The sequence below is a fragment of the Rhinolophus sinicus genome, chromosome 6, assembly GCF_057876585.1.
Source record: "Rhinolophus sinicus isolate RSI-liver-muscle chromosome 6, RSI-T2T, whole genome shotgun sequence".
NCBI lineage: Eukaryota > Metazoa > Chordata > Mammalia > Chiroptera > Rhinolophidae > Rhinolophus > Rhinolophus sinicus.
The window spans coordinates 22,915,554-22,941,857 of NC_142506.1; the positions used below are offsets into that span (position 1 = coordinate 22,915,554).

Here is a 26,304-nt window from a genome sequence, read left to right on the forward strand (position 1 = left end):
GCATCATACCACAGGAATAATTAAAACTCTGTTTTTCAATTTCTTGCCTCTTTGATTTTAAGCAGTCCCAGCCATTGACCTCTGAAGGCAGCCCAAGCTAGCAGTGATTGAGGTCAATTCAGACTGATGTGTCTTTTTCAAATGGCACTTTTTGTTCAAAGAAAGTAATTATAAGAGAGAGCTCTATAATAAGAAACTTTGGGAAGATTCTAATATAAGGGGATTTCTTTTCTGGGAGATAATTGTGGCACCTTATATTTAGGCATTAAATAGGGTGGACCAGGTCACCAACAGAGCAGTGGAGGGAAGGGGACTTAGTGGGCAGAAGGATTTCTTTTGTAATGTAAGGACATTTTGTTTTCTGTTTAACAAGGAGGAATAATTAATACTTAACCGTTTCAGGTTGCTGTGCTAATCATAAAATAGATATATGACAGACTATGCATCACATAAATACTGCCCAGCAGTAAGAGGTAAACATGCACATCCTGTATTTTTGCAAAAATCAGTGTCAGCAATTGGCAGGAAGCTGTGTTTGTAGTGGTATACAGTATGTGTTCAATAAATGATCACTGTCATTACTGTTATGAGAAATGAGGAAAGTTTATAAATAGCACAACTTGAAAGCATTCGAATGTTCACTCACCATCTCATTTGCTTTGGTCCTATTTTACTGCGGATGCCTCATTAGTAAGAATTATTCTGACAGAACGGAGGGCTTTGGTGGGAGCTTAATAAATGTGTTTAACTGTAAGCCCACCTATTTGGAAGGAATATGCTGGCAGTCACCCCAGAGAGCCCTCGAGTCCGTTTTTTCCCTTCGGAACAACGGATCTATCCTGTTCCTCTCTCCTGGGCAGCTCTGTGAAGGGCCTTGCATATTTAAATAGCTAGAATTCACGGAGAACACCAAGCCTTTTTCTCAAAGCATCACATGCTTGCCATCAATTTAGGAGTGTGTGGGGTTTTGATGTAATTTCTTCCTTGTCCATTGGGATGTAATCATTGTAGAAAGACTCTTACGTGTTTTGCTCCAACACTGTCAAAGGATTAGCCTTGACTATTGTGTAGGCATTAATTCTATTTGACAATTTGGTATATCTTTAAATGCTTTGTGTCCATTCATGAGGGCAGTGGTTTCATTTGAAATGCTGCAGTTGCCAGGGAGAAGCTCCTGTGCTCGTCTCTGATAGGCTGGCCTTCCCTCTGCCTCCTGTTGCTATGGTGCCCAGCAGAGTAACTTCCTTGCCCTGCACATGTAGGAGGCTCGGTCTCCATGGATACCCCACTCTGAGAGTGTACTCCACCAAGAGATGAGCTGCACACACTGTATTTCTGCACAAGACATACCCCAGCCTGTGGTGGGAGGCTGTTTGCAGAGGCAGTGTTTGCCATGAAAGTCTACGGAGCTTACCTCCTAAGTAAGTAGTATTAGTCACAGTAAGTAAATTATTATATTGGATCGCAGAGGATATGTATGCTCTTTGGGTATGTGTGTGTATTGAGTTAGCTGTAGTAGGCTGAAAATGCAGTCTAACAATGAATTTTCAACTCTGCCTTTCAAGTATTCTGAATACAGGTCTATAATGACACTTTTAAAAATACACACATATATTGTTTTAAACACCCCTTGTCATAGGTGAGCCTGTGCAAAATGAAAAAGAATGACCATGAACGCTTACATTTCAGAATGCTCTTTGAACTCTGAGCATTGCATGCTGCATTTGTAAATACAAAGCCTGGCCTTCCCCAGTAGTGTGCTATGGGAATACATGAGCACAGCCACGGTTAGTGCTAATTGGCACTGCACAGAGTTTGCAATGGGCCTCTGTGTAGACCGAGACATGATGTATTTATTATCAAGAGAGAGCCTGCTCATGTGGTTATGTCTGCCGGTTCACCATGGAAATTATTCCCAGCACGTCGCTCTGACCAGTTTTAATTTACTTTTCTCATGTGGCAGCCAGTAGAAGTCTGAAACTCTTCATGCCCATGGAGCTGGGATGTGGAGGTTTTCTTTTTATTAATTGATTTGATCTAACACTTCCTCTTTACTGTACATTCCCAAAGCCTAAGGGGTTGGGTTTGCAATGTTGTAAAACACATGAGTCATCTTAAAATGATTTTCATCTGCTGAGCAAATGATTAATGCCTGTGGTGTTAAAATTAATTAGTAGAAACAAAAGAAATACTACACATACGGTAACCCCAACTCTAGTTCAGTAACTTTAAAATTGTGTAAAATTTAGACTGTCCACAGTAGACAGGTGGAGCTCTAAACAAAAAGCGAAACATGTATTATATTGGTATAAGAGAGATTCATTTTAATCACATAAAAGAGTGAGTACAGAGTATTAGGCTAGATTGTAAATTTATTTTATTTTCTGTACTCATGACCATTCAGGCGAAAGACAATTGTTGAGACGTCGTCATCTTTTCCAACTGTTAGTCATGGCTCAATTTTAATTGCCCCAAAATGGTGAAAAGGTACCATCCTTTGTGCATGTGACTGTGATGGTGATTACTCTGGTTCTGACTTTGTCACTGGGATCAAGCTTTAGGTCATTGTCTTAATATTTTAAATATATAATTTTCATTCATGAGAGGAGCAGCCAATAAACAAGAGTGCATGAGGAACCTGTAGAGGTGATGGTTTTGGAGATCTGGAAACAATGTTGATGACACTTTCCCTAAAGTTTTTTACCTCATTAGTAATAATAAGGTCTCATTTCTCTTTTTCTATGTGTCTGTGATTAATTTTCATGCCCATTTCTGAAAAGCAGCATAGTATGGGATTTTTTCCAACCTCAAAATATCTGAATCTCCTCTCCAATGTTGTTTTCTCATCTGTATAGTGGAATAATAGTACCTATGACAAGGTTGCCTTGGAAATTCAATGACATCATCAATGGCAGATAGCATACAATAAGTATTACCTGCTATTGTATTTTGATTACTATAAGCATCATTTTTACAATGCCTTGTATTAATAGTCAAGGGAGGCTGTAGTTATCATCTTGAACCATTCTTTGGTTTGGTTCCATTCAGTCTATCAAATTTCCTATCAAATATTTACTACAAACCTAACTATGTGCTTGGCATTCCAATGGAGATTATGGCATTCCATGTATATGAAAATGTAGCTAACAAAATATGAGAGATACATAGTTTTCTGTTTTCAAATCTGTGGCTGTATGATTTTGCTAAATCGCTCCACACGTATGTAATAAAATGTTTGCCAATTAATTTTGCTGCCACTAACACAATGGATATGTAAGATAAAAGGGGCAAGGCCGTAGCATTAAGTCGGTTAATATTTATAACAAATTAAAAATGTGACAATTAAAAATCTAGGTTCAAATTTTAAGCTTTCTTCCTTTCCTGAAAGGATTTCCGTTCAGAGTGCCTTGAATGACATATTTTATAAAGAGAGTAATTTCATGAAGTTGAAAGTCTGGGGAATGATGGGAGAGGAAGAGATGAGAAATGATTGATTAATCTGTATAAAAATAGACCCCATGCTGGGATTTTTCCTTTTGCACTAATCCTGTGTGACATCTGAGCCAAGAAAAATATAAAACCAATGCCATATGTGCAGAGCTTGCTGGTGCTGACTTTCAAACGCATGAAGAGTTGACCCAGATTATATTTTGCAGCTTTATTTTTATTTCAATGTCATTTTCATTTTCCGTTTCTTCTTTCTGGCATATTCTCTTCCATCTGTTTGCCTTGGAAAGTACATGGCATGTGCAACAGGGACTATACCACCTCACTTGAATGGGAAAAGGGGAGGACCTTTGTAAGATGTGATTTAAAATGAGATATCTAGAGGCTGGGAACTTGCAATCCATGTATGTCCATAAATGCTAAATCTATTTTGCTAAACATTGTTTCAGATGCAATGTCCCTCAGCTAATCTACCTAGAATAAGCCTTGTTTCAAGGCAAAAATTAAATTCTTAGCACCATCCCCACTGCCATGGTGACCTTTTATCTATGTGGGTCTGTGACCACAGTAATGCCCCACTTCCTGTTCCACTGTTGTCTGTCCTACAGGCACATGCTCTGATGGTGCACAATGTGTCAAGTGTCCGTTAGGTCCTTGCTGCTGCTGTCACAAATTGTGAGCCATATCCTTCTGAGGTCTCGGTTAACCTTTCTGTTTGCCGAGTTCTTTCTCATCAGAAGGGAGTTCATGGTGGTTTCAGAGGGAGGGGTGCCCCTTGTCTTGTGTGGTGGCAACATTGTTCAGAGAAACTGCATCTTCCCGAGTCCTTGGCTTCTGGTCCTGACCCCCGTGGCTGAGATAGGCAGGCCCTGCAAGCCTCTGCCAGGAAGATCTGATTTCTGCTGAGACTACTGGCGGGCTTGACTGTTGTCGAGAGGCTGTGCCTGAACCTGATACTGTTACTACCTGACATCCAATGCTTTTCCCCTAGTAGTTGGTGGAAGAAGTGAAGCATCTAAGCCACAGGCTGAGAAGCGCTGGTGCACACAGAACAGTGGGTTAGGGTCTGCAGGCGGTGCCGTCGTCTGGTATCCTGCCAAGCCCAGCTTACAAGGGACAGTGAAGGGGTTTTGTCTGTGCAAAGCCAGAGCATTCTTGAGTTTTGCATGGGATTTGCCAACTTAGCATTTCCACCCTGCGTTGTCTCTCCAGTCTCAGGCACCATTTAACAAAACTGAACCTAGTAACACTACTCATTTATTTTTTTTTACAAATATTTATTATGCACCTGGCAGTGAGCCAGACACCGGGGTGCAACAGTAAAGCAGGGGGAGGGGGTCCTGTGTGATGTGTTCTTGGGGGAAGCACAGGGTCCCATGAGTGCACCATTGAGGAGGACCATGGAACCCAGACTTTGGGGGTCCGGGATGCCACCCAGGGGACATAGTGTTGTATTGACACTTCTAAAGGGTAAAACCGGGTTTAAATGCAAAGACACTTGAGGATCTGAACTTTGCATGTCATTGCTGTTAACTTAAATACTGTGCAACTGGAGTTTTTTCGTTTGTTTGTTTGTTTGTTTGTTTTCAAATTCTATTGTTATGGTTACCATGTTGTATTTAACGATTTTTTTAAATGACTCTTCTCAGCTAGAATGGGAGCCTCTATAGGACACGGCTCATGTGTTTGTTCTCACTCTCTCTTTCTTTATCCTTTTATTATCTTTTAAGTTCATTTATGCTGCCTCTTTCATTTCTTTTTAAATATTATATATAACGTGATGCAGAAAAAGAATGTATGTCATGTATGTAAACCATGCGATATAATAATGAAGCACTGTGACCCTGCTTTTCACTTTGAGAATTACCACCACCACCAAAACTGCCAGCGGGCTCTCCCAGATCTCATTCTCTGCGTCCCCCCAGAAGTAACCACTGTATTGAAATGTGTATCTTATCATTTCTTTGATCTTTAAAAATCGTTTTATCACCTGAGGTCTGCGTCCCTAAGAAATATGTTGGAACGCAATGGCAAAATTTAAATGCAGAGCCATGTTTTCTTTGCCTCTGTGTTTTCCATACTTGGTACACTGCCTAGAACTTAGTAGGTGCACACCAGGTGTTTGTGAATGGATGGATATGCCCCAGAGCCTAGAAGGTATGTTTATGAGTCTATATGTCAAGGCGATATTGGAATTTAACTTTAGTGAGTTTGTTCTTTTTAAGCCTGGTTAGTTTTGTCTTTTGTGGGGTACTTATCGCTATAGGTTACAGAATTCATCACATACTATTTAGTTGTGTAGAGATATTTCCAAACTACCACTTCCTACTTATTGTCTCCATTTGACTGCGTCCCCTCTCCAGTGATCCTAAAGAGAGTGGCCTTAATAGTTTTGTCATGGTCTGCTTTGCTGTTCCATTCCAGTTTGGTTTTTCATAGAACATTGAGGGGTGGAGGGAATAGAGAACATTGAGTACACTTGAATTTAAAAGTCAGCTTGTGGGTGGGGTGGGGCAGAGTCGCTGGGCAAGCAAAGGGTTGGCCTGGAAATGTCTGATCCGTGCCAGATGTCACATTGAGTTGAGATCCTGGGGAAGGTTCCATTAAATAAGTCCATGGAAATGCAGAGCATAATTGGTGTGTGGAGCATAATCTAACATAATCTAATCGTGGGTATGCTTCATTCTTTTCAAATGCTCTAAACCACACAAGAATCAGTAGAGAATTTGTTCAGGGGGACATTCAGAAACATTTTGTTCAGCAGCTTGGGAGTTCAAATAGTTTCCAATTGATAAACAATGGTGTGAGGTGAAGTGCTAAAGCTTGCTGCTGGAAGCTCAGCTGGCTTGCAGAATGCCTTGTCTGTCCCCACCGGGTACCCAGCTCCCGAAGGCCACAGTGGGAGTGCAGTGTCCAAGGTGAAGTCCCCTCCCTGGGCAAGCGCTAGGTTCCCAGGGCCTTGAACAGGTGTCCCAGGGCAGGAGGGCAGAAGCTGTTCCACCTGCCTTGCACCTGTTTTCCTCCAAGCCCATCCCCTGATCCAGAATTCTCTCTGTTGTGTTGCCAGGCCTTCTCCTGGAAACATTTTCATGTGACTTCATCCCCCTTCCTCCCCGATTCTTAAGTTAGTTCCTTGAACATATGTCTGAATTAAAACAAACCACGCTAGGCTTTCCATTTCTCCATTTACTTTTGTTCTAACACTCTATAGAGATGCAAGAAATTGCCAGAATTTACCCAGCTTATTTGTTTTATTTTATTGACGTTTGTGCTTGCAAATAAATATTTGCATTAACGATTGATTCAACAGTGGTAAATTTAGCATTGATCTTGGAGTACCTCAATCCATTGTGACTAGATTATTCAAGTTTTCACATAGTCCTCAGGCAATAATATGAGAGACATTTTTTCCTTTCATTTAATGGACATAATTCCTCTTTTGTTTGTTTTTCTGCTTTTTGGTTGTATAGAAAATATACATGCTACCTTCTTTCAGTTGTTCTTTTATGCCCTTAGCAGTGCAATCAAGATGAGGTGTTTCTTAATGTTTAAATTACTTTATGCTTTTACTCTTAAGTCTTTTCATTCACCTGGGGTTTTAAGTGATTTTGAACTTATGCAGTTAATTTTGTGAACCTAAGAGCGATGTGGAAAGGGACTCCATGATCTGGGTTCTCCCCGCTACTATACAGCCCATTTCCTAACCATAACAGTCACCTGCCTAGCCTTCCAGCCTCCATCCCTCCTCCAGATATTGCTGCCTCAGCAGCTCCATAAAGCACTACTCTGTTCGTATGTCCACCCTGTTCAAAATTCATCATGTCTCCTTCTTGCTTTCAGAGTCCATGCCCTTGACATAGTACCTTTCATGTAGTCACGTTAGCATAGCATTCTTGTTCTTCAGCTCTGGGTACAACTTACCTTCCTGGCTGCCTTTTCTCATCTGGTCACTATATTCCAGACAAACAAGGGATTCAGTATGTCCTAAATATTCCCTGTGGTGTTTTCCTCCATGTTTCTGTTGATGGCATTCCCTTTCACGTAAGGTCTGCTCATTCCTCACCCCCAACGCTTGTTCATATTCTTCCTGGTTCTCAAAGCCCATCTCAGGTGTCGTCTTTTCCCCAGTATATCCCTGCCCTTCTCCCCTCACCCTAGCTGAGAGCACTTCTTCCTCTGTGTGCCCTTCGTGCCCTCTCTCTGTATTGCACTCATCATGTCCTGCCTCATATCTTAGTTGTTTGTCTGTGAAGCTCATCTCCTGAAAGGATCTGTGAGCGCCAGAACTGTACTTCTTGATGACTCCCACCCCCCACTCAGTGCCTTAGCATGTGCAAGGTTCGATACACACTTGAAATAGACTGAGCTGAATAATCTGAAGACCATCTTGGTTTCCAGTTCTTAGATCTTTGTGAATTCTGCTCACGAGATGCCAAGCAGAATGGATAAAGAGGAAAGCCAGCTCTGCTGTTGAGTAGCTCTGGGACTGGAGGCAAATCTCACTACCAGTCAGCGCCTGTTTCCTCGTCTATAACCTGTATGTCTTTGAGAGGAAGGATTGAAGGAAAAAGAGCAGATGCAGAGTTCTTGACAGCTTTGACTGTTAGTACACAGCGGCTAGTAACATTAGTATCTGACTCTGTCATTCATTGTATTAGTTATCCCTTCCAGGCTTGTGTAATATGTAGTCTGCTGTCAACACCATGCCTGCTGTGTTTTCATTCCTGTCATTAATGAAGTATGTTAAGTAGGAGAAGGACAAGGACGGAGCCAGGTGACACATTCCTAGAGATTTCCCTGGAGGTTGACAAACAATCCATTGGTCGACCTCCTTTGGGTACTGAACTGTGTTGTCACCCAGTGCACATGCCAGCCATGTTTGTAAGACTCTCCTAAGTGTTTTCACTAAGTTCCTGCTGAATCCCACATGTGTAATTTATGTGGCAGCCCACAAGCATAACTCCATCAGAAAAGGAAGTGAGAATTGTTTTTCCTGTCTGATTCTCAGTGAACTCTCGCTGTTCCTATTTGCCTTACTAAGGGAAATTTTCTACAATTTTACTGGACATCAGTACCAAACTTAACACTTTATAATCTCCAGAATTTATTTTTTTTCTCTGCTTTGATAACCTGTATGCTTTCTGTCCATCTCCAACCTCCTTCCTTTGTGATATCTCAAAAATTAGTGGTGCTGTTTCCACAAATGTATCTGTAATTGCTTTCAGTACTTTTCTTTCCTCACTCAGTAAATATTCTTCTGAGTCTCCTATATGCCAGGCACTGTGCGTGGCTTTGGGGACACAGTGGAAAACAAGACAGAGGTCTTCCCAGGCTGCATGCTTTTTGCATGCTAAGGTTTGGGCTAAAAACTTGAGTTTTAAGAGACTTGGCCATATGAAATGAAGGTGAGAGTAGAGGGAATATTTATCCTAACTGTAAACATCACTAGGCTGTCAACCCAGCCTAAAGGGAGAGAAAAAGGAAGGAAACTCAATAGACAGCCTTTCTAGGAGCCATTGCTGGATGCCAAGAGTGGAGGAAACTTTAATACTTTGAAATCTTTCTAGGTGATAGCACCTACTATGTGCTACATGCTGCATCAGACCCTGGGATACAATGATGAGCCAGCCCTCAAGGAGCTGACAACGTGCTGGGAAATTGAAAACAGACATTACAGTGAAGTGTGATACATGCTTGTTAAATTCTCAGTGAGGGGAGAGCTTCAAGGAGGGACACCTCATCCCTTCCTGAAGGAATTGAAGATGGAGGCTAACCTGAGACCTGAAGAACAGGTAGTAGTTAGCCAGGCCCAGAGGGACAGGGAAATAATCCAGGTAGAGGGAGGAGCATGTGTAAATATTGGGTCCTTAGAGAGTATTGTGCTGCTTTCAGGAAATGGTTCCACTGGCTGGGGATGCAGGAGTGGCAGGCAGAAGAGATGATGAAGGGCTTTTAAATCATGCTGTGGAGTTCAGGCTTTATCTTAAGGACATGGGGTGCCATGGAAGGGTTTCACCGGGGGAATCACCTAATGAGATTTATGCCCCGGAGCAGGGAGGAAGATAGAGCACTCGGGACCACAGGAGCAGCTGGGACACAGTGTATGACTGTTTCATAATTCCAGGTGAGAAATGAAGATGGCTTGGGGTGGAGCATTCGGGATGGGAAGAAGCAGACTGATCATGAAGTTACTACTGTGTTTCCCCGAAAATAAGACCTAACTGGAAAATAAGCCCTACATGATTTTTCAGGATGACACCCCCTGAATAAGCCCTAATGCGTCTTTTGGAGCAAAAACTAATATAAAACCCGGTCTTATTTTGGGGGAAACATGGTAAACACATAGATTGGAGCAGGTGGCTGCAATTGAATATTGAAATTAGTGATTTTTAGTAGTTCTCAAACGTTAGTGTGCCTAAAAGATCACCTGAACATTTTTGTAAAAATGTGGATTATGGAAATGACTTGAGGAAATTTCAGTCAGCAGATCTGAGGTATGAGTCCGGAATCTGGATTATCAGCAAATAGTACAGGCGACACTGATGGAGGTGGTCCTCAGACAGCACCATGAAAATCTCCTTTCTGTCAGATGTTTTTAAATTGCAATACTTCTTTCAAGTGTATTCACAATATGTTAACTTTTCATTTAAGAATGAAGAGTCAGTCCTATGATCTCTGTTGGAAGTAGGTGAATGGGCTCAGCCCCAAGGGTGAACGTGCTATAAAAAGAGCACTCTCCTTGCTAGTGTAGTTGGTGTTCACCAGTGCTGCACCGTCTGGTGAGTGGTGCAGAGCAGAGCAGTGATAATCTTGTTAAAACCCCCGCTGCAGGCTTTATAAACACGTTTTTAAAGGCTTCAGCAAGCCCTTTGCATGAACAAGCAAATACTTACGGGGGAAACAAATTTTCCCCAACTCTTGAAGTTCCATGCAGGTGTGCGTTCTTAGTGTTTAAGGTATATGTTGATGTGTTTGTTATTGTGGCATTTCTCAAGCCTAAATGCCCACCTTCTAATCCCAGCATCACTGTGAGAACTGTGTAACCTTCAGCAAGGCACCCGTTCTCTCATCTGTAAAATGGGAATAAAATTGTACTTGTCTCATAAGCTTGATGTGAGGGTTAAATGAGAATATACGTAAAGCACATTGAATAGTGTGTGAATATCACAGACCATTTCTGACCAGTGCTGAGGGAAGCAAGCTCACCTATAATAAATTTATCACTTGTGTTAGAATTTAATCATGCAATAAACACTTCACCTTCTTAAGTTACAGTACTTAAAAATTAGCACACATTGTCATACTCATATGCAAGAATTCTTAGAGAAATTTAGTGTTTACCAACACATACCAAACACATGGATAAGTAGGCCTATAAATGATGAATATTTATTGTGCACTTACAGTAGTCCCAATTAGGTCATTTAATTCTCAGTGATCCCATGTGATCTCTTTTTAGAGTGAGTGAACTGAGGCATAGAGAGATGAAGCAATTGCCTGAGGTCACACTGCCGTCTGACGCCATTACACATCAGATGTCAGAACTTGGAACCCTCCAATGCTAGAATCTGCTTTTTAACCACAGCTGTTAAATATGTATTGTCAGTTAGATGAAGCATGGTTTAGTGACACTCAGTATTATGCCAAGTAAATTAAGAAATGGACTCATTTTGAATGTGAAATGTGTAAAAACGACTCCCAAAATGTATACTTTGGTGTGCAGCTATATTTTAAATCCCAGTCAAGCCTGCTGTCCTGTTTCACAGAGGCAGCCATCCGGGAAGATGTCACATGAGGTAGTCTCAGTCAGAGGGTGTCTTAGAGCAGTGCTTCTCAAACTGTAGGTACCCGAAAGGTTTGTTAAAACCCAGATTACTGAGCCCCAACCCTGCCCCCTGAATGACTGACTCCACAGGTCTGGGGTGGGGTCTGAGAAGCTGCATTTCTAATGAGTTCCCAGGTGAAGCCTTGTACTGCTGTTTGGGACCATACTTTGAGGACCATTGCCATAAGGAATGAGAAGATGATTGGTGAATTTGGGAGCAAAGGATGGTTTAAAATCTACCCTATAATTGCCTAATTGGCTCCACAGACCTAGTTTTTTAAATTCACGGGGCGTTTTGAAGCAACAAACGTTGGATCTAAAAGGTAGATGCATAGATGCAAATCGGAAGACAGAAATCTTTACTTTGGCTTTCACGTTTCTGAAGCAGAGCAGTGGCTTTCAAATATAGACAATTACACAGTTGCTTCCCCTTCTCTGAAATAGTGGGGACTAGTTTAAAACAGATATTTCCCTTACTCATGACTCAAGCACAGAGGTTAGCTTTAGAACGAGGGACTTTACCAAATTCTGGGCTTCGTTAAGCACTACCATGTTTCCCCCAAAAGAAGACTGGGTCTTATATTAGTTTTTGCTCCAAAATACACATTAGGGCTTATGTTCAGGGGATGTCATCCTGAAAAATCATGCTAGAGTTTATTTTCTGGTAAGGTCTTATTTTGGAGGGAACACAGTAGCACATACTCACGAGGGTGCACCCCCTGTCCTTTTCTTCCCCGCCTTAGGACAGGGTTTCTTCCCTCAGGGAGGTTATAGGCATAATTAGGTAACTCTGGGTCAGTTTCTCACATTCATTGGCTGGTCTCATTGCCAAGGCTAAGGGGAAAGGTCATGGAGTGACCTAAGCCAGACTCAACAGGACATCAGGTAATTCCTGATCTTTTAGGGCTACTCAGGGTCAGAACAACCGTAGGATAGTAGGATAGGATAGTAGGATAGGACGTAGGATAGTAGGATAGGACGGGTCACCTTAAGGCATGTTGGATGCTAAAATGGGGGAAGGGGAATGCAGAGATTCTGTTTTTACTTTTAACTCTTGATTCTCCAGAACAATGAGAAGGAAGGGGTGTAAGAAAAAATGATACACAGAGCATTTCTTTTTGCCTAGGGAAAACGTTACATAAAAGTGGATTTACTCTTTTAATTTATTTCTTAGCGAGACTTGTGTCTCTGGAAATACAAATAGATGTTTATCAGAATGGAAAATCTAGCTAGATGAGTAACATAACTCATTTTTTTCATCATTCGGAGGCTGAATAAATAAATTACGGTATAAGTCATACAAACGGAATATTATATAGCAGTCAAATGTGGGCACTACAACTATATGGATAATTTCAGCAATATAATTTTGAAAATTATCTCAAACGATTATATATATATATATATATATATATATATATATATATATATGTATAAACCTGTTATAGAAAACAAAATAAGTCTACTTGTTAGGAATACATAAACATGTGACAATTCTTTGTAAAAAATGAAAGTGAGGGATTTGTGAACAGGGAAAAGGATGAGGGAGGTAGACGTAAGCTAGTGTCAATATTCTAGTTTTTGTGATGGGTGATGAAAGGACGTCAGGAGTGCTGAGAGATCCAGTGATATCATTCTCTGGAAGACTGTGAAATGGAGTGAAGGTGGTCAGTGCTGCTGAGAAAGTCAAGGGGGTGATCCAGGTGTGAGACCCGACTTCAGTGTAGATTGTGGGTCGTGACACACCTGGTGCTGCTGCCCAGGGTGGAAAGGAACCTGTCTGTGGAGAGCATATATGTATGGGGTACCCTGGAGGCTGTCACATGGTGGTGACAGTGGTGACGAGGATGAGGGGAGGAACTGAAGGCTATTAGGTCTTAGAGTCAATTAAAAAAAAAAAAAAATATATATATATATATATATATATATATATATATATATATATATATAATTACTTAAAGGACTGAAGCAAGGTTAAAAAAAAAAATGTTGCTTTAGCATCCTTGTTGCGTGTCTCTGCAGCAAGTTGTAAATGTTGTCATCTTTTTCCCAGCAAGTGGGTGTTTTGTTCCATTCATGGTCTCTAACTGCTTGCACACAGCACCACCTTACTGAGAAGAGTGGAAAACGAGGTGATTTCAAAAGAGACCCATCCTGTCCTTCTCCTTTATATTCTAGACTTAAAGTCGCAGACAATCCTCGCCTAGCCCTGCCCAACACTTTTTAGTGTTGGTGGCATCTCAGTCTCCATCTCTCTCTCCCACCCCTTCATCACCTCCTTCCTGATCTGTTAACTCCCCCCACAAAGACAGCCCTGCTCTGCACCCACCACCAGCACCTCGAGTGCTGCTTTTCCCTGATTTAGGTTTTCCTGCCAGACATGGAGGGCTGGCACCTCATTTTGGTAAACACTGGATAAACACGTCTCCTTAAATAGAAACAGTAGGCTCTCCAGCTAGCTTTTCAAAGGGGCAGAAATTTAGTTCAGTTCAGTACATTTGGCAAGAAATCAAAGATAAGGAACATGTTTGAGTCTGCACAACTCTTCAAGGAGGTTTTGCTCTTGTTATTACCAGGACCCTAAGATAATCCATATGGATGAAGTTCATGGCCCCTGGATGAAACCCTTCCCAGACCTGCTCAGTGAAAGGCAGCGGGGGAGAGGTCTGCCCCTCTAGCCAACCTACCGCAGGGCTCGTGCCCAATGCTGATTCACTGTGGGTGACGATGCCTGCCTGTATGGGTCCTTTGGTGGCATTCAGTAAGTCAGCCATGGATGCATCGGCCATTTGCAGCAGGTTAGGGCTGATGGAATAACCCAAATGGAGAACATGCTGGATTGTGAGGTGTTTCCTTCTGCCGAATGGTGTTTGACACCCCCAACTCCAAATTGGTTGACGCTTCCTCTTTAAAACAGGATTATGAGGACTTCAAACTATGGCTCAATTGCTAAGCAAACCAACATTTGTGTGCATGAGTTTGGCTGGAAATGCCCAATTTTGAACAACCTGTGCCTTCTCCATGTCCCTGTTTCCCCTCCAATCCTGTAAACATTCATTTAGCTCAGGAAAGTGTTTCTGGAAAGCTATAAGAAGACAGGTCACTCGGTAAACTAAACTCTTCTCTCCTGTGTACTTTGCCTGTGAATTAACTCTCCTTTTTGGTTGCCTATCTGCCTTGACTTCTGCTCACTCGCCTTCCACTTCTCACTAAGGAAAGCCTTGTAATTTGAGTGCATCTGGAAAGAGAGTCCAGAGGCTCTTATCTTTGGCGCTCTCTTCCTCACAACGTGGCCCACGATCACGTACTGCACAACCATCTAGAGAAATTATTAAAAATGCAGATTCCTAGGTTCCCCCAAACCTTCAGACCTGGAATTTCTATGAATGTTGCCCAGATTCTGCACTATTATTCAACTTCCCAGGTGATCCTTATACATAGTAAGGTTTAGGAATCATTGCATTTTTAATAATAGTTGTGAGATTAATGTTTATGAGCATGTCACACACTCCCCATGCGTTTCACTTTTTATTCATTTCAATTGCACAACCCTACGAGGCAGGAATATTAATCCACCCAGAGCAGGGCCTGACACATGACACGTGGCAGATGCATAGTAAATTTTTGTCAAACAAATTAACCTTTTATAGATATATTTTAAAGGTTAATTTATTATACACACACACACACACACACACACACACATCAATAAATAAAGGCTTAGAGATTTTAAAACACTTGGCCAAGAACACATAACTAGTGAGAGATGGAGCCAAGCTTTACAGCGCCTTCTTTAGGTTTAGCTTATTGGTGTATGAATTTGCAGGTGGGTGCCTCCCTCTGGTGATGCTGGGTAGTGCATGGCAGGGGCACTGGAAAATGCTAGAGGCATCTGCTTGACCTCTGGTTGAACTGATTTATCTCTTCTCTAGCGTTCTCTTGGCCATCTCTGGTAAATTGACAGGGCCACATATTTATTTATTACTAATGAAGAGAACAGGCCCAGGGAGGTTGGGTGATCATTCACAAAGCCAAACAGCACCATTCTCCTTCCCCAAAGCAATCTTACTTCCCCCTGCGAGTGAAGGAGAGGGAAACTAGATGTATCCTGGGTCCCTGTGAGCAATTAACAAACCTTTTGCCCTGGTTAGAAATTTTCACTTCCTCACTTCATGCAGTCCAGTCCCTTTATACCCTTTATCATTTCTTTCATTTGCTTTCTTGGTCGGTAGGTGGATTGCCTGTATTTCTGCCAGGACAGGTAGCTGAGCCAACTTAAGACAAAAGGACTGAAATAGGTGGAGTTGTTCTTGACCCTGCTGGGCCCCCTCTCCCACGCTCGCTCCCTCCCTTTCTCAGACCTTCAAAGCTACCTGGCTCCGGGGACTGACCTCTGCGAAGATTGAGCTGTTGTGATCCTATGTGATTTCCCTGGAGCTTTCTGAAGGCAGGGTTCTAACCCAGGAGCAACTCTAGAGGTTTTTGGAGGAGGCCTTGTGGAGTTTGTTTGGGATCATAGATCTGTAGACATACTCTGTTTTGTTCTCTCTCTCTCTCTCTCTCTCTCTCTCTCTCTCTCTCTCTCTCACACACACACACACACACACACACACACACACACACAGAGTAAGAAATAGAAAAATGCTCTCCACTGAAGAATGGCTAAGGAAAAGCTACCTATTGTAAAGGGTGTTTATAAAAAATGTATGACATAAGTGAAATAAGGCATTTCCTATTGTGAGGCTTTTTAAGGGAAAGGTGTTTGAAATCCCTCTTCTGGCCCTTTAGCCACTGAAATACCACCACCACCCCACCCCATGTAGTTCTAACTAGAAATAATAAAAGCTAACATATATTGAGTGTTTGCTATGTGCCAGGCACTGTTCTAATTTTTTTTCATGTTTTATCTAGTCCCACAATCCCTTAGCAATACTTACTATTAATAGCATCATCACCATTTCACAGATGAGGAAACTAAGGCAGAGAGAGAGTAAATAACTTGTTCAAGGATCCACAAAGAGCCATGATTTGAACCGATGTAGCTTGACTCCAAAGCCCACTACATTATATGTGTAATTACTTTTATTATAAAATAATTTTCTGTTAAAAAATTTGAATTTTTTTAAAGAAAAACTAATTGTCCATAATTGCATTGTACCCCTATTCATATTTTTTATAATGAGTAATATGCACATGATTAGAAAAGCTAAATGGCTCAGAAAGATAATATAAAAATAAGAATCTCTTTATAGCCCCACAGTCCCATTCCCAAGGGAAACCACTGTTAACAGATCTTTTTTAGTTCCTCCAGAAAAGGGTTCTATGCAAATAGCAGGTTATATTTTATTTAAAGATTTTACACAAAAGACACCCACTATTTTTCATCTTGATTTTCTCATCCAACAACCAGTTTTCCAGATCTTCTCAGCACACACAGGTTCATGTCACTCCTTTTCATGATTACAGAGTCCTAGTTGATAAACAATTAGGTTGTCTTTTTGGATAAATTCCTAGCAGTACCGTTTTCTTTTTATGCATGTTGCATTGTTTCACTCTCGCTAACTCTTATAAGAGTGCCTGTTTCCTCACACTCTTAACAGAACCAGTATTAGCAAACTTTGACTTTTAATTTTTTGCTAATCTGATGAAGACAATCTCCTTGTTTTCATTTACATTTTTAATGTTGTAAGTGAAATTGGATGGCTTTTCACGTATACTGGTCGTTTGTTTTTCTTTATTTTTTTGGTCATCTGCCTGTTCATGTCCTTTGCCCATTTTACTGTTAGGTTTTCTTTTTCAAATTTGTATAAGCTTTTGGTAAATTATGGCCATTAACCCTTTATCTATCACATGTTGTAAATAATTTCTTTAAATGTATTCTTTTTGGCTGCTATTTTCCCATAAACAGTTTTATTTTTATGTAGATGTATTAATACAAAGCTATTCACTAATAAATACTTTAAATTTGAACTTCCTTTTTGTTTTTCAATGTGTACACATGTGCTGTTAAGTTTATCACAGCACCATCCATTGCACATAAATTAGAGTGAAGATAAATCTTTTCTGAAATTACGATTTAAATCGAAATGATGTTTGCAATTTTTGAGGAAAACTTCTGTTCTGAAATGCAAGAAAACCTTTCTATATATTTTCAATGTATTGACCCTTTTGACGAAATGTTCGTTTTCTGAGATAAACATCTATAGTGGGTTCCGGAATAGTTTGCAAAAACTGAAACAAAAGTCCTCTTTAGGCTGTGAAGCATTTTTTTGATTCCCTGGCTAGGCCCCCCAAAGCTTTGCAGCTAAGAAAGAGTCAATCCTACTGAGTCTACTTTAGAGTAGCTTTTATAGTGTCTTCTATAATTACATCTGTCCACTGCCCCAGCTGCTCCCTAATAGCTCTGCTTGGCTTCAGTGAAAATGGCTCATCTCTCCTCCCCAGAGACCTTTAAATAAAAGATCTGTGTATCTGTGTGTGGGGATGGGGGATGAGAAGATGAAGGGATGAGGGATTGGTTGGTTTGTTGTGTGTTTTTGTTTTTCTTTTTTAATTTGCTGCCTCTATTCGAGATGGGGATATAGGTGGCCAACTGAATTAATTTGATAGCTCTGTGATGACACCTTAAGGTTAAAGGAGGGTTTGGGCTTGCTTCGATCCCTGGTTTAGAATGGCTTAATACAGCTTTGTGGACATCAGGATTGCTCTGTTCTGAGAGGCCTGTGACGCCCTGATGTATGAGGCCTCCACAGTATCCTGAAAGCAGGAAAAAATAATAACGTCCTAAGAGACCAGATCACAGGCAGTGATTTTTAAAAAAATAAGTCTAGTTATCAGTTTTTGTACATATTCTGTTTTGTTTCCACTTTTCCTTCTTTCTCTAATTCCTGGCCTCACCATCCCGTGTGCAGAATGCTTGTTCCCCTAACATTACGAGTTAAAGTAATAGTTCTCAAGAGAATCCAGCAATTCTAGCAAACAGAAAACCACCAGGATTTCTGCATAGAAATTCTGATAGTTGGAAAATGCCTTCTGCTGCAGGATGGTCAGTCACCACGACTGCCACCACAAGATATCTTTAAGGTCATCACGATATCTTCCACGTTCAGTCCTGGAGTCCTGCTCCACCAACCGCAGCAGCTGATTGAAGACACTATTGATAAGGAACAAAGACAATATTGGTGAGGATGACTTGGCTATGCATATATTTTAAATTCCCTCCAGCTTTGCAAGCACAACTCTTCAACAGCCAAATATTGTTTCCCGTACTTTGTCAGTGTTTCCCACACTATTGTTTCCCTCTGACCTCAGAGATTTACCAGTTGGGTGTCTACACACAGATAGATGGGGACAAACACTCTTGACCACAAAACTGCTTTAGGCTGATGTCATCCAAAAAAATCCCTATGGAATATATATTAAAAGTCTTTAAATTGAACATATTCTTTGGCTTAAGATTTCTAATTTTAGGAATGTATTCTAAAGAAATAAGCAGGCAAGGATATAAATTTGCATGCACAAGGATATCCATTGAACGTTAAGTCTATGTTTAAGAACGTAGACCCTGGGGTCAGGCGACATGGGTTCCAATCTTGGCACAACTTTTTTTTTTTAACTTTTATTTATTTAAGTGTGTTTTTCCAGGACCCATCAGCTCCAAGTCAAGTAGTTGTTTCAGTCTAGTTGTGGAGGGCACAGCTCACAGTGGCCTGTGTGGGGATCGAACCAGCAACCTTGTTGTTCAGAGCACCGTGTTCTAACTAACAGAGCTAACCGGCCGCCCCCGGCTCAACTTCTTATTGGTTGAGTCACTCAACTCCTCTGCCTTATCTGTAAAAGGGACTGATAATTGTCCCTACCTCATAGTACATGTCCCTGTACTATCATGAGAAATAAGTGACTTGCTATGTAAAAGATACTTAGGATAATTTTTGGCACATAGTGTTTGTTACTAATAATTGGAAAATCAGACATAACCTACATATTCATTGATTTAATAAAACAAAATGTGGTATGTTTTCAAGATATTCACATATTAAAAGAACAATTAGGTTACATGATACTGTATTAAGTATGAATGCTGAATAGATGTATATCAAAAGGTTACCTGTTGTTATACTTTTGGTGATGGAATTATAGACTACATTTTCCCCTCTGTATCATTGCTATTTTTCAAGTTTTCTACAAAGGAAGTGTATTATATAATAAAAGTTGTCTTTTAACCTCTTCAAAATAATAACAACAGCTAACATTTATTGAGAGTTTACAATGTTGATCAAGTTTATTTATATACTCTGTGTGTGTGTATACATATATGTATATATTCATTGCTTACAATAACTCTATGAGGCAGGTGCTATAATTATCACCTCCATTTCACAGATTAAGAAACTAAGGCACAGAAAGCTGAAGAAACGTGCCTAAAGTCCTCCATCTAGTAAGCAGTGGAGGTGGGATTTGAACTCAGGCTGCCTGACTTGGGGCCTATATTTTTAATGTGAAGATTTGTAAGATTTCAGTAACCTAAAAGAATATTGAACTACAGCACCCACGACAATAACCTGGTTACATACACTGTTTAAAGGAAATGAATAAAGAATGCCTCTCTTTCCTTGTATCTTTGGTGCCAATAGATAAACGGAGGGTTTTCAGGTCTCCAGCCTACCTCTTAGTTATCTTGCATAGCAAATGGAGAGAGTATGTCAGTTGATGAAGTAAAATGGACTTTTCTGTGTATGCCTTAAAAAGAATACGTTGTCTTTTCATTATATTAATCAAACTGGAAATAGTTTCTCTTTTTTTCAAATCATAAACTGAAATAGTTGAGAAGTAGTATATGCATTTTTCCCTGTCATTTTACTCAGATAGTCCTGAATGCAGCTGCTGGGTACCCTGAATGAGTCTTCTAATCTTTTTCATATGGGCAGAAGATAAGTTAGAAAAGTACAGAACAACGTGATCTCAGGCCCTGCAAATACATAAAAGTCAACATATTTAGTTCCAGAAGCAATAATGTGTAGAACAAAGTTGTCCCTTCAGTTCAGAGTACATAATTACCAGAGACCAAAGGCATCATGAGGTAACAGTGGATTTTCAGCAATTACCTGTTTCTGTTCCATAATTTCCATTTTTATGCAGGCCGCTAAATTACAATTGATGGCTTTGTGTGTATCTTTTAAAGATGAACATGGGATGTCTCAGAGTAATAATTTTACATTAGAAAATAGTATCTTAAACCTGATGACAGCAACCCCAGTATCTATTTTTGAAAATCATCCATCTTTATCATTTGATAACCAACCTGATCATTTACTAGCAGACAAGGCTGGTTGAATTAGGCTGTCAGGACTACTCTGTTCCTGGATACTACTACCAATTATGAATCCCTGAGACTGTCAAATACTACAATTTAGCCAGTGCATTTCGTTTCTTCTTTTGTTTTTCTTTTTTTTTTTTTTTAGCCAGTGCATTTCTCAGAGCCAACTAATTAAATTCGAGGAGCTTCTAGAGTTCATTATATCACTAAACAAAGTCTCTGAAATCCAGAAGGAATAGCCCGTCCCCATCCTGATAAATTGCTACCCTAATCCTCCCAGAATTCTGTTGGGAGCCGAAATTCACTACTGTCATTTGTGCTTGGACGTCATTCTTGATGTCTTTCCTAGAAGAGGCTGAACTTCCTGAGAGGTCCTGGAAGTTGGGGAAGTGATTTCTCTCTCTCTGCCTTGCTGTTGCTTACCTTCTCCTCTAGCAAAACTAATACAGCCCATCAGTGAGAGGATCTGTTCACCAGTGGGCCAGACTGGCCACATCGTGCACTTGCATGTAGAGCTCATCTTACCAGTTAGGAAGGTGGTCGTGAATATTTATTCAAGAACCTCGCTTTGGTCCTGCTTTTCCCACCGTCTTCCTGAGGACGCAGCACAGTTCTTAGAAGTAATACTGGGATTTGGTCCTGGACAGGATTCGTCTGTCATCCACACATCTTGGACACATCAGCTTTGGTCTCCTCAATAGTGAAATTAATACCTGCCGTACAAAGTTGTCAAAAAGTATAAAGAATGGAAAGCATCTCAATAGATTTGGAACCTACTAGGTGCTCAATAAATAGTTTTGATTGTGATAATTATTGTCCAATGCGTGTTAGAAACTCGAGGGATTTAAAATATTCATATTTTCCTCAACTTAGAAATGTGAGCTGGCTCTGGGTTCTAGACCAGAAGAGTCAGAAATTGTGTTGGAGAAGCTGAGAGACAGGGTCAAATAAAATTGTACACCTAGATTTGTTTTCCAAAAGAATGTGGATTTTCATTTTGGGGTTTTTTTTAATCCTCTTTCTTTTTTCCACTTGTTCTCTCTTGCCTCTTCCACATCCTTTCACTTTCCCAGGCAATCCGCGGAATATTTCCGTTACTATTACTATTTCAGAACTACATGCTTTTTTGTTAGAAGTAAATTTATATTAATTATTTGACCACACAGCATGTTTCTAATTACTTACCAAACTCTAGTCTGTAGTCAAAATATAATGTGATCTTTGTAGACTAATGAACAATCCCTCCACCCTCCAAAAAACTAAAATTTCAAATTTCAGTATAACTCAGAAGTTCCACCACTGTCACTGTGAACATTTTCGTTCTGTTTGGAAATGTTCAGTTCCTGCTTTTCATTAAGGTTCTGTTCTGACAGAAAAAGTACAGCTGCAGTCAGAGAAAGTCAATAATCAGATAGTGTCGGGGTTGAAGCAGTTATCTGGAGCCCAGGCTTTCTTCCTGACTGCTTCTAACTGGTTGATTATCTGCAGACGCTAACGTGCCAAATTCAAGTATGGCTAGCTGACTACAGAAGCCCAAAGCTAAACTCTCTTGGGAAAACAAAACAAAACAAAACAAAACTACTTTTGGACTGACGAGTATGCTTTTCGTTTTGCTTAAAGTTTTTGCCAGCATGTTATTGTTGAGGGAGCATTTGACTGAGTCACAGGGTGGCACACATTTCTGCCCCCACTTGGGTCACTGTTGATAGTCTTCGGAAAGACTGGCCTCTTTATGAAACCAGCCTTCCTGTGCCTCTTACTGTGTTTATGAAATGATGTCCTTGTACTTGTGCCTTCTCTTGTCTGTTCTGAGACAAACGCTGAGAGCCCGGGAACTCTGGAGTCTTGCCACTTGCTGAGTTCGAGTGCAAACGCAGGGAGCCAGGGGCCTTGGAAGGCAGAGAACTGGGCAGCGTGTTCTCAGGTTTCCTTCCCTTCACGCTTCTCTCTCCCCTGTTGTTTTTCAGGTAGTGAAGCTGATTTTAGCTCCTCCAGCAGCACTGGCAGCATTTCCGCTCCTGAGGTCCATATGTCTGCTGCGGGAAGCAAGCGGTCCTCTTTTTCACGCAAGTAGGCACTGTCTCCTGCTCTGTAATTACTAAGATGCTTCACACAGGTGACTTACCTGTACTTTATCTTTCTGTAGAACCACCTGGGTTACTGTCCATTCATATTTTATTATTTTTCAGTGAGTGGCGCTTGTTTGTTTGCTTTCGGCAGTGATTGGAAGTTGGTACTTTTCCCTGCCTTACCTACTGCGGTCACATGGCATGGCCTGTGTTTGTCCACCCACGGCTCTCTCTCATCCAGTCCTTGGCTCTGCACCCGCTCCTCCTCCCTTCCCTTCTCTGTTTCCCTCACTCACTTGTGTACTTACCTGGCTATCAAGCTAGTCGCCCTCCTCCCACCCTGCCTCCCCTTCATGAATCTATGGTCTCTGAGATGTGAAGACTCTGACTTCACCCTTTCTTTCCTCGAGCTTTTTTTTAATCCTTGTGAAAGAAGCATAGTGACCTCCTAGCCAACCCAATATTCACTTGGGGACAGGGTGAAGGAAGTGTGAAGTTCTCAGTCATGGGTGGCCACCACTTCAAGAGGCAAGAGAGCTGACAGCTGGGTGTGCGCGCTCTGAGCCCAGCTACCTTGGTTTACATGCCAGTTCTGCCACCTACAGGCTGTGTGACCCTGAGCAAGATGCTTAACTTCTCTATGCCTCAGTTGCCTCATCTGTAAAATAGGACTATATTCATACCCACCTTGTAGATTTTATTGTTAGGATTAAATTGATTACCACAGGTAAATTGTGGGAGCAGTGCTTGGAGCATAGTAAGCGTCAACAAAGGTTCACCATAGACGCTGTTTGGATTGGGGGAGACAGGACTGTGAAGAAAAGGGAGCCACTGGTCACATCTGGTGGGACAGGTTGTAAGCTCCAGGATTCTCTGCTACCATCAGTGGCCTTATTTAGTCATTCAGCAATGATTTATGGAACATCTGCTCTGAGACAGATTCTGGATATATGGCAGTAAACAAAACTCCATGAAAATTATAGTCATTCTAGTAGGGAAAGAAAGACAATAAATACATAAATGATGATTTTTAAAACATGCAGAGAAAAGATAGAGAGAGTAATTGGTTGTGTGCAATACTGTACAGAGGTTGGCTCCGGAGACCTCTGAGATGAAGTGACCTCTGAGCAAGGACCTGAACCAAACAATGGACACTTGGGGATGATTTGTCTTTAGACTGTGGGCAAGTCACTTGACTGTCCTGGCCCACAATGTCCAAATGTGTAAACAAGAGATTGGACTACATGATTTTGTAAGGCCCCTTGCTGTAGGAAAACTGTTTAGTTTCTGAAAGCTTGCATTTCCAGGCGTCAGCAAGCAAATATTTCCCATTTCTCTTGGGTGAGCAAAAGCTCTGGCTGGTGTTTACAAAGGGACCTGAGACCCACAGCATACAGTTTGTTAAAAACAAAGCTGCAGGCAGACAAACCTGTAACAAAGGAGTGAAGTCCACACACAAAAAACACAATTGTTCTATTCCCAAACACCATCTATTTTGGAAATAAAGTGCCTCTGAGATCACAGGACATGAATATAAACATTCTCTGTATAAATCAGATGGGGCTTGCTCTGAGAATAAATCATTTATCTAACCCATTCAAGAAATTAGCACATACCCATGAAAAAACAGAGAAGCAAAATAAAACAAAGGTCCTGAAAGAAGAAACCAATTTTATTAAGCATTTCAAAGGAATTTGTGTTTGTGGTTAAATTCCAAGGTAATGTCAGTAACAGAGTGACTCTGAGAAAATATTCTAGTCTGGAACCCATGATTCCTCTGCGTGATTAAAAATGGATGTGTTAAACATAAAATAGCTAAATATAATTATGTGCATATCAGATATATGCTAAATAGATGGAAATCGAAATTGGGAATGTTCTACCCATTATCCTCACCTTTATTATCTGACCCAGGCACAGAGCAACATCAGTAGATTTCTGTGGAATATCTCAGGCATTTCACATAATCTCCATGTTCTGCAGGACCAGGCATAGAAGACACCTCCTCTAGGTGGGGGCCGGGTACCCATACCAGACTCTGTAATAGCTTGTGATCCTTTTAACTGGCTCTTTCTTCCTATAATAAATGCATTTTTGTGTGTGTGGAGAATTAGTTCCTGGGGGAAAGAATTCTCCCAGGTAGGGACATTTGGTAAAGGGGTGGGAGAAGTGAGGGACAGGTGGAATTGATGAGAATATTTTTGATGGGATTTTAAAAACAAAACTTGAATGATTTACCAATGATCCCTTCTTAGAGAAGGCCAACTCTGCTGATATTTCTGAGGAATTTTCTTTTCTTAAACTAAGACCCTAATCTGATCAGAGGCAGTCAGACGTGAGAAGGAAAAAAAAAAAATTGGAGTCAGACAGACCTGGACGTTGAGTTTAGCCTCATTTGTTTATTAGATGCACGACCCAGAGCCCCAAGCCTCATTTTTCTGTTCTGGAAAATGGGGTAATAATGGCATCTACTTCAGTGAGTTAAATGAGCTGAATACATACATACATTTAACACAGCATCCAGAACTTACTAAAAGCGTCAATAAATGGTTGTTTTAGTTAGTAGTAGCAAAAATATTCATGGCCATGAAGCTGCTGCCACTGTTGATGGTGGTATTAGTGGGTGATGATTGTGGTGATGAGGACCATATTAACTTGCGCGGGCCGCCATAACAAAATACCACAGACTAGGTGGCTTAAACAACAGAAACTTACTTTCTCACAATTTTGGAGGCTGTGAGTATGCAATCAAGGTGTCGGTGGCTTGGCTTCTTCTGAGGCCTCTCTCCTTGGCTTGTCCCTGTTTCTTCACAAAGTCTTTTCTGTGTGCCTGCCTGTGTCCAAACTAACTTCCTCTTCTTATAAGGACACTAGTCGCATTGGATGAGGGCCCACCCTGACGGCCTCATTTGAACTTAACCCTTTTGCTGCGATGTTCATTTATATCCAAATGAATATATTCGAAAGTTTTATATATAAAAATAATGTCATTTATATACAAAGCAGCTCAAATTGTTATTATTAAATGCATGCAATAGTCAAAATATGAACTTTTTGTTTTTTGTGGATTTCTGATACATTTTGGGGGGAAAAACTTGAAATCAGTTAATGCAGTGTAAGAGTTAATTACATTTTTTAAAGCCCTTTTTCCTGATATGGTCACATTCTTAGGTACTAGGGGTTAGGGCTCCGACTTATGAATGTGGGGGACATGATTCGGCCCATAACAATGATCGTGTGATGATGATGATGATGGTGGTGGATAGTAATGTTACCTGGAGTAAAGATCCATGGCTGGGCCCCTTGTGAGGTTTCCTTCTTCACTTCACCCTTTCTCTCACTTTCCGTTGGTTGTATTCAGGTTTTTCAGGAAGGGGGTGGGGTCAGCAGAGTTCTGTCTCCCCTTTGTGGACTGCGTTCTTCTTGTCCACCAGACCAAGGGATACAGGGTGGGCTGAGGACAGTAGCATTGTGGTTGTCTGTTCACAGCCATGACCAACATGGAATCCCGGCTTCTCTTTTGAAAATGTTTTATCATCATCCACGATGACTTTGTACCCATTTATGATAGTATTTGAGCTAAACTAAATGGAAGGACCAGAACTGATACTTTTGCGCATGTAGTTTTGTGTGTTTTTTTTAAATTT

At 40.9% G+C, this 26,304-nt stretch overlaps 1 protein-coding gene across 33 annotated transcripts in view; it reads left to right on the forward strand.

Moving 5' to 3' along the window:
- Positions 1-26,304, forward strand: part of SYBU (syntabulin) — a 108,842-nt gene that overhangs the window by 74,249 nt on the left and 8,289 nt on the right. For 32 of the 33 annotated variants that reach the window (XM_074316744.2, XM_019750576.3, XM_074316743.2 and 29 more), the window contains one exon: positions 22,556-22,658. In XM_074316744.2, coding sequence (XP_074172845.2) covers positions 22,556-22,658 — 103 coding nt within the window. Of the gene's footprint in view, positions 1-1,267; positions 1,422-22,555; positions 22,659-26,304 lie in introns of those variants that run through there. The other variant, XM_019750585.3, reaches the window with a different exon arrangement.